The sequence below is a fragment of the Micrasema longulum genome, unplaced genomic scaffold (genome assembly GCF_059751315.1).
Source record: "Micrasema longulum isolate JH-2025_06_02 unplaced genomic scaffold, ASM5975131v1 h1tg000202l, whole genome shotgun sequence".
Classification (NCBI taxonomy): Eukaryota; Metazoa; Arthropoda; class Insecta; order Trichoptera; family Brachycentridae; genus Micrasema; species Micrasema longulum.
Genome location: NW_028277407.1, coordinates 60,294 through 69,560, shown reverse-complemented (window position 1 = coordinate 69,560; position 9,267 = coordinate 60,294). Strand labels below are relative to the sequence as shown.

The following is a 9,267-nucleotide window of genomic DNA, read 5'->3' as shown; positions in this document are numbered from 1 at the left end:
GGGAACTGAATTGGTACACCAATCGCCAATGGTACGCAGTCTACGGTTCAGGTACCAGCCTAGGGGCTATGAAATATTCAAGTGTAAAAACACCCTTTCAAATAATATTTTATATCAACCATGCCGGGAATCGAACCTGAGACCTCTTGCGTGGTTGGCAAATGCGTTGGTCATTACACCACAAGGCCGAGGCATGACCAAATCCAATAAATATGTTATTTTTTTATTTAAAAAAAATATAAGCATGCAATATTGCAATTAAATACAATTTTTTTATGAATTTAATACATTTATTGGCATTAACGTTTCCCATTACTTGAATATGGACATGTTAAAAGTCGGAAAAATCTGTATGCAAAGACATAGTGATATGACGTTCTATCCTCTCTGCTCACCCTTACGGGGAAACAGCGTGTTCTGGTATGACACCTTGTTCTTGTAGACCGTACAATGGTTCTCCTCTTGTTCTCAGGTAAAACACTCCACGAGCAGTAGGGGATGTTTCGTAGCCTAGATATTCGCGATCATTATTGATGCACTTTCCCCTTTGAAAAGATTTCCAGTTTGCACACCTCACAGCCATAAAGTTTTTAGGATGTAAAACTGACTCCCCGTAAACTTTCCACGCCATGTGATGGTCATCTAATTTGCTATTACTGCCTGGCTGAAAAGTTCCACCATTCGGATAAAAACTGACGTGTCCTGAAAAATAGATGTGATGACAATGTTGAATGAATTTTTTCCATTTAAAATACTAAATAAGATACAAATAAACAAGGGTGCAACAAAATCAGGGTGCCTCAAAAATACCGTGTGGAAAAATAAAAGCATGAGACTAGACAGTAAAATGAGAATATGCTATAAGTTTATTTGGGATTTGGGAAAATTTTCGTATTTGCGGTAGATCAAAAACACGTCCCAAGACGCACAAATATAAGCCACGGGCCGTGTTTTGGACAACCCTACTGTATACGATAGTCTTTTTCGTTTTAATATACGTTTTTAATGGATGTTATTCTTAAATTGATAAAAATAAAATAAATAAATAAAATCATATGTAACATACCGACAGGATCCCTAATTCCTAAATATCCAGCTCCTGTGTGCACAATATCCACAAAGGATGCATCTTCACGAAATATATTAAATTGGGAAGGAGCATTGAAGAAGCATGGCCCATCTGGATCTAATCCTGATATCCTTCCCAATTTCATCCCATGCAGAGCTTGAAACTTCTTTCCGGTGTACGAAGCCATTTGGACTCCCATACTGTGAGACACGAGGTGGATATTTTTTGGTTGTACCCCACCTAAAATTCACCTTTTGTTCGGAAATTCAATTTTTACGATGTCGCTCGGATAAACTAATGAAAGAATAACACGGCAAGTGCAAAATAATATGAATATGAGTTGAATATGATATAATATTCCAAAGAGGAGATAAATGACTCTTTTTTAGTGGTATTTTTAGCAGCCAAAGAGCGGTTATGTTGCAATCGAATTAAGGTCAATTTTGTGCGGCATATTGTCATGATTGTAGAACAACGACGGATATATTTTTCTTCAACATTACATGTTGCTTAGCTGTGAGAAAGCCAATTTCTAAATGATATTTTGAGTTGTTCTAATTTTTGTGGACAAGAACAGGATTCATCTCCCTGGGGAGCTATTTATTTATTTATTTATTTATTATATATACGGCCTAAGCCAATTACAACAGTTACATGAAGAAACATAAGTGCAAGAAACTGAACAAAAAGAACATAAAACTATTTAGCAAAGACAAACAAGGGCAAAACAAAAATCATAAACAATATATACATAAAAACGAAAGACTTAAGACTTCGAGCCAAACCATGCCAATCCAACTTCATCCCACACTGTTTAGTCGCGAAGAGATCTACGAAAAGCAATAAATAAAATAAAATAAAAAAAAATATTCTCATTATTTTTTTTTTAACAGCTCCCCAGTGAGTTGAATCCAGTCCTTGTCTACAAACATTTGGACAAATTCAAAATATTGTTGATAAATCCACCTGGTCCAAAAAGAAGTATAGAACTTGAAAAAAACAGTTTCAGGCGTTGCCTAGTATGTAGATGAAATAATTCATTAAGTTGAATCTCACCGGCACAAATAAAGGTTTCAGCTTTTTAACTTCAAAAACATCAACAGATAAAATAATTGAAGGAATACAGATGTTCAAATATGGGCAGAATGGTGAATGTTACACAGTGTGTAAAGAGTAAAGAGGCTACATAAACCAGCAATTTTATTTATTTATTTATTCGGCGGACTTATGCAGTCCATTCCAACAATGATTGATACAATTTCTTATAATAAATACAGGCACTAATAAAATAAAATACAATTAAATAAAATTAAAGCTAACAAAAAAAATATTATTACCTCAAGACAAGATCTGGTCTGTGAATTTTAAAATCTATAAATACTTATACCAAAAGAGTCCAGATCTTGTCTCGAGTTTATAATACGTTACAATCGGGACATTGGTGCATGCAAGCCATAGTTTGTGCTGTGTTGATCGAGGAACAGCACATTATTATTTCGCAACCGGCGGATCGAACATTGCGAATGACACGTGTTCCAGTAACGATGGTACATCAATTAAGCCATTCAGCAATTTAAACTTAAATATGGAGTCAATGACAGGTCATTAGCTCTGTAGATGCCGAGACTTCTATATTACCTTCTCTAAAATGTTCTTCATCTCTGTTGTAATATGTTAATTTATTATTGCAATTTTTCTCATTTGAAACAATGTCTATTACGCTGTCCATTTTAGGCCTACCTAAACTACTAAAATAAAAATGTATGTACAGGTACTCACTATTTACTAAGTTAACCAGCTGCTTAGCTATCTCATCTGCAATAAAGCGAATTCTAGATGTAGCCCTCAATCCATTTTCATATATTAAAGCTGTGGCATCAATAACAAAAATGTTTGATCCCCCCTTCTGGAGAAAAGGATTAAGTAAACCTTTGTAAGGAGGACTGTCCATTTTAGTAAAGAACCCAGGAACGATAATTTTTAAAGGCATGGTTTTATTGAATTGGGAATTTTCTGATACCAACCATGTGTTATGAAGGGGGTATATGGTCTAGAAAAAAAACCCTATTCCATTATTTGTATAAAATAATATTTATAAACATTTTCTTGATTAATTATAATTATTGGGGATTTGAATATGTTCTCGCAATTTTTTAGTTAAAATCGAAGCTTCAACTTCAAAAACAAAGCTATGAACATTTTATTGAAAGTATTGTCCATCGCTAGTGACTACTTCTTCTCATCTTTTTGGCAAAATGCGAGTACCATCTTGAAAGAACGACGAACTTTTTTAGGTTAATAACGAATCGAGCCATTTTTTGGCTTCTTCGTAAAAATGTAAGCGCGGCGCAGCCAGATTGGAGTCGTCGGCGTCGGTCGAAATAAGTGGTAATCGGAAGGAGCGATATCCAGTAAATACGACGAGTGGGGAAGGACATCCCATTTTAACGTTTCCGAGTATGTTTTGACTGACCTTGCAACATGTGGCCGAATGTTGTCATTCTGCAAAATTATTTTATCGTGTCTCTCCTCATATTGAGGCCGTTTTTCCTTCAATACTCGTCTCAAATGCATAAATTGTATTCGATTGCAATCTTCAGTGATGGTTTTGTTGGATTTAAGGAGATCATTATACCCTAGACCCAGCTGATCCCACCAAATACAGAGCATGAGTTTGGAATCATGGATATTCAGCTTTGCCGTCAATGTTGATGCATTTTTGGACTTACTCCACGATCCCTGCACCCACGACACTTCAGGTTATAGTAGAGTATCCATTTTTTCTTACAAGTCATGATTCGTGCAATTAACCTTTCACAATAAAAAATAAATGTAGTTATTATATTTTTACCACCTTTTTCACTATTTACCTGAGTGCACGTATCGAGATGTTAAAATAGCTGGCTTTGTAATACCTTTGTAGATAAATACAGATGAAAATTAAGCATATCGTCTAGGTAATTGTCAAAACCAAGCGATCATTTTTTGCTTTAATTAGGATTTACTTGAGTTTAAAATTGCTTTGAAGTGGTCACTTTTAATCACAGAAGCCTATTAACAATATTATTATGAATTATTTTAATTAAGTAAGGAACGCGGAAAAAAGTTTTGGTGTCAATAATGGGTTCGATTCGACCATATGACGTCAAAGATGACAAGTCGGTAGGCATTTCTTATATTAAGAAGTTAAAAATACCGCCTCGGTATCTACTCCCTGCCCCCCTGGTACACAAATCAATGTTATGCTATTAATTTAAAATTGATGTTAACCAAGCTCAGTGCTTTTGAAGAAGCCTTACTGTCTGAGAGAATAAAAATTCATATATTTTTATACGGTATACGCAAACTTTTGTGGGTTCAGGCATGGATGGCGTTGAGTTTCGTTTAGAAGACAGTGGGATTTTATTAAACTTTTTCACGTGGGACTGTCCCCAAACTGCACCCCAAAAAAGATTATTTATACCACTCCGAAAGGCAGACAATGCAGACGCAGACCAAAATTAAGATGGCTGGATAATGTAGAAAGTGACATTAGAGCGATTGGCCTGACGAACTGGAGAAGAACCGCGGGGTGCAGGGACGAATAAAGACAAAGTCTGGAGGAAGCTAGGGTCCACAACGGGCTGTAGCGCCACTGATGATGATGGTGACGTGGGACTGTCCACTTTAGTAAAGGACCCATGAACGATATTTTTGTAAGGCAGGGTTTCATTGAGAGGAGGATTATTTGATACCAACCAAGTGTAAATAAAAAGGTATCTGATCTAGAAATAAGAACCTTATTGCAATAATAGACAGGCGCCGTGGCGCAGTTGGTTAGATGGCCAACTGTGAAACTGACGTCGCGGGTTCAATTCCCGCCTTTTGCATGAAAAAAATCCAAGAAAGATTTTTTTCTCAATTGGTCTGTGTGTTGTGGCGTAATTTTCGTTACCTCTTTCCATATTCCCTCTATCCCACCTACTAACAAGCCTCAAAATTGTGACTTGGCGGGTTATTTCTTTAAGTAAATAAAAAACAAAACAACAACAATGATAACAGTTAGGAACACCATCAGCAAAAATGATATGAAAAAAATATACTACGAGTATGAGGATCTGCTAAACAATTTCAAATAATTGAAGTACAAAGGGACACTATAAAAGTTATTCTTAAGATTCTCACATACGTATTGTTTTAATTTCTTTATTAATGTTTATTATTTTCTTTTCTTTTCTAGATTTTATTTAAAAGTAAAAAATATTTCTCTCATCAATTTTTTTTTATCAGTTTGTATTCATATGTATATTTATATAAGTTATCTAAGTAGTAGTTTTAAATAATGATACACATAATTAAAAAAAAAAATCTTCGTTTAGTGATATTCAAAATAGTTTATTTATTTTTTTATTATTATGTGTTGCTTTCTTACTTTTTTTTTACAGGTTTAAAATATTTCTATGACCAAATATTAAATTTCTCAAATATTTTTATACCTAGTAATATAATTTTTAAACAGTGTATTTTTTTTTGACCCCTTAATTTGTAAATAACTGTTTAGTTATTACTAATTAAATTATTATTTGTTTTTAATACTATGTTTTATTTATTTAACTTACATGTATGTATTTTGTTATATGTAAAAGGCAATAAGTGCCGTTTATTTCAATAAAATAAAAATAATATTTGTTAAATAATAATTCAAGAACCATGCCATTTTCCTTAGAAAACGGTTCTGGACAGACTCAGTACGATCAATATGAGTCCTATAGAATGGAAAACAAATTAGAGAAGCGTATAATAGATAAAGGACAAACTAGTGAGTAGTAAAGTGTTTTAATGGTATAAAAAAAATATGATATCCGTCTATTATACAGATAAATCTTAATTACAAACAAAACGTTTAATTTTAATATTTAATATTAAAGAATAGCCATACCAAATTCCCATCTAAATATATTTGAACTGAGACTAGCGATGTGTTTGGTTCATTTCCTGTTTCAACCATTTGATCATATTGATAATTATGAAGTCTTTTCAATAATTCACCTGAAATTAACAAAGAATAATACATTTGCATTCATTTAATAACCCACATAAATTTCATCAATTCGAAGTACAAATTAGTTTGGGCAATTCTTTGTGGTCAAAAATGCATTTATTTCAAAAAAAATTTAATGAACAGATTAATCAAAGTATTGCCTATCGCTAGTTATGACTTTATACCATATCTCAGGCACTTTTTTTATCCCATCTCAGAAACTGTTTTCTTCGGAACCAGCATAGATTCTGCAAACTTCTTTTGAGTTTGATTCGAATCTTCATCGTGTAATGCATCTAATTCTTTATCTTCGATATTTTGGCTGTCCAGAGCGAGGCTTGCCGTCAACGCTGAAATCACCAATCATGAAACGTCGAAATCATTCCCTTTAATATTTTATCAGTTGGAGCATTGCAACCATAAACTTCTGCAAGCATTCAGTACGCTAAAGCTACATTTTTCTTCCAATTAAATAAGAAAACTAAGACCTCCCGCAAATGACACATGGTTTCACAAAAATGAGATATATTAAAAACTGTAAAAAACAGGGTTTTTGTATCAATCTCAAAGCGATACAAACTGAATATTATTGCCACCAAAATCAGCTGCCATTAAAAAATATCCATGACAGTAATAGCCATCTTTTGAAAACTGACTGAATTAATTTTTACACCTTCTAATATTCCTAAGGATTTTTTGAAAAAACTCATTCAGGGACAAGCATGTAACAATATTTATTTTAATACGTATTATTTACACTTTTACATTCAATGATAGTTTGTAAAAGCAGAATAAAAATAATTCTCTACGGACAGAATACATTAAGTCAGTAAATAAGTTCCGAGATAATCGCATTTAAAGTTTTTTTTATTTAACGCATTTTTTCGCGAAAATTTTTCTGTAATTTTTTCTTTTTTTTTTAGCTTTGAAAGAATAAACTTTATTCTGAGCATACCATAATATTTGAAATCAACATCTTTTAACTACATTAAAAAATATTTGCTAGATATAAAGACTGTTGACTTAATGCAGTCTGTCAGTATAGCCTCGATATATTACAGATTAGCAGCTCAATTGAAAACAAATACAGACTTATTTAACTGTGTTTCGAGTATGACCAAATGATTGTAGACAGGCTGGACTTCCTCCCGAGGGAGTTGATAAGATCAAAATTTCTTACAACAGAGTCGAAAAAAAAAATTTTGAGAAGGGAATATAGAACTTTCCTTCACAAAAGTCAACCGACTGAAAAGTTGAGGGAATGTGGATGTTTAGTCATGGGCAGAATGGTGACTGTTACACAGTGTGTAAAGTGATCACATAAACCAGCCAGTGGCAGGTCGTAAGCCCTGCAAATGCATATACTTCCATATTTAATTCTCGAAAATATTTTCCTTCTCTGTTGCAACAAATAAAGGAAACCTTAGTTCAAAAAATTACTTATACTCGTATGCAATAAACATTTTCTATATCCACCTAAGCTATTTATTATCCGTTTCATAAATAGTTACAATAACAATAAATAGTTAAGACTTACAACGTAATATAAAATTGAATACAGCCTTTGAGTAAGTTACACATAGAGTTACTTTATGCTAGCCGTTTACCGCATTTTAAAGGCATTTTCAGGTTTTGACAGGCGGGCGGCTGGCATCCCTTCATTTGAATATGAAAACTCTAATTACGCATAACACAATATTTTCCAAGTAAAAGTTTTGTGTTTTTTTGTTTTCATCTGTATAATATTGCTTTACTTAATGTTTTTTTTTTTTTAATTGCATATCGGTAGTCAGATGGCAGAAGGGACCATCTGTGATTTTCAAAAATGTTCAGGAGAGCTGAAATACGTCTCAATTTCAAGACTTTAATCTACAAACTAAAATATTTCAGTGTTGCTTTTCAATAATAAATTACGTTTCTAAATGACGCTGATTAAAAAAAAAATTCTGCCTGTGTTTACTGAAATATTAATTAAAACTTTTGAAAACTAAATCATAGACAATAATACATATGGTCCCTTCTGCCATCTGACTACCGATAAAATCTAAATTTACTTACATTTTGGATATGAAGCGATAGTGAAATATGCCCTCGTTAATTGGATCTCCAATTGCATAAAGCAAATGATAAGAAATATCTTCATTTATTTCATTTATCCGTTACAAGACAGTTAAACATCCCTAAAATAAATATTGAGTTTACATCAAATGAAGGTTGAATGAGAGCGCCTTCACCTTTCCCGAAACTGTTAATAACTATTGTGTGGCTATGATGTTACACGAGTCTACATAGGAAACAAGACTTGATTTATTTAAATGATTAAGCCATATTCTTTTTCATCTAAAAATGGTCATTTTTATACCCGATTTAAAAATGTACAAAAAAAATATCCGGAATAAATAAAAAAAACAAACTCATAACCAAACGAACATATTTTTTTACTTACCGTAGTTAAAAATAGGAATTTAAATGGATACTCTCACTTCGGTTTGATTTTGAAAAAATCCCACAAATTTTTGTAAATATTTCGTGCCAGTACGGTATGCAAGTGGATAAAATTTCGTAAAATGAATGAATATATTAAAATTTTCCTTTAAATGGAAGCTTGACATTTAAAATAAAAACGAATAATTTATCCTTATAGTTGAAACAAAAAACAAAAACTAACATTTAACCTGTTAGCTGTCAGTGTGAGGGGTGTTACAAACAAAGCCAGTGTAATAAAATGAAGAACATTTTAGAGAAGGTAATATAGAAGACTAGGCATCTAAAGGGCTTATGACCTGTCATTCACAAACATCAAGAGTACATGTTCAAATATTGGCAGAATGGTGAATGTTACACAGTGTGTAAAGTGGCCACTTATAAAGTGGCTGCTTTCTGCATTTCTACGTTCAATTGTTCGAAGTGTTGATGGCACCAAATATTATCAAGTAAAAAATATTATTTTGTAAATATTTCAATTAAAAAGTGCCATTACAAATTATCGAAATTTTCTCGAAAATAGGTACGGGGTCGTTTGGGCATCTTGATATTCAGGGCCTCGTGTATGAGTGTGGAATGTGTGTCAGGATAAACGTGTGTAGCAGTTTATGATCTCTGCCTACTTTGCCGGAGAAACGGCGTGATGGTCATGGTAGATGGTAGTAGTAGTGGTGTATAAATTTATGACGGAATC

The 9,267-nt window shown here is 32.9% G+C and overlaps 1 protein-coding gene across 2 annotated transcripts; it reads right to left on the bottom strand.

Moving 5' to 3' along the window:
• Nucleotides 1–298: 298 nt before the first annotated feature.
• On the bottom strand, nucleotides 299–8,640 carry LOC148283758 (pancreatic lipase-related protein 2-like). Of its 2 annotated transcripts, none has more exons than XM_088243311.1 (6): nucleotides 8,536–8,640; nucleotides 8,148–8,269; nucleotides 5,988–6,097; nucleotides 2,849–3,119; nucleotides 1,067–1,309; nucleotides 299–702 (listed from the first exon to the last, which is right to left on the bottom strand). In XM_088243311.1, exons 2-6 carry the CDS (start codon nucleotides 8,230–8,232, stop codon nucleotides 398–400), a joined length of 1,014 nt encoding a protein of 337 aa, XP_088099437.1. In that variant the 5' UTR covers nucleotides 8,233–8,269; nucleotides 8,536–8,640; the 3' UTR covers nucleotides 299–397. The 2 variants fall into 2 exon arrangements, with proteins under 2 accessions (XP_088099437.1, XP_088099438.1); XM_088243312.1 differs by having other exon boundaries at nucleotides 2,849–2,884.
• Between the last annotated feature and the right edge of the window lie 627 nt (nucleotides 8,641–9,267).

Coding starts and splice junctions, on each gene's coding strand:
- LOC148283758 (XM_088243311.1), bottom strand. CDS start 8,232: ATGAAGATATTTCTTATCATTTGCTTTATGCAATTGGAGATCCAATTA. Junction 6,098..8,147: donor TATCGCTTCATATCCAAAAT/GTAAGTAAATTT, acceptor TGTTAATTTCAG/GTGAATTATTGAAAAGACTT. Junction 3,120..5,987: donor TATATTTAGATGGGAATTTG/GTATGGCTATTC, acceptor TTTTTTTTCTAG/ACCATATACCCCCTTCATAA.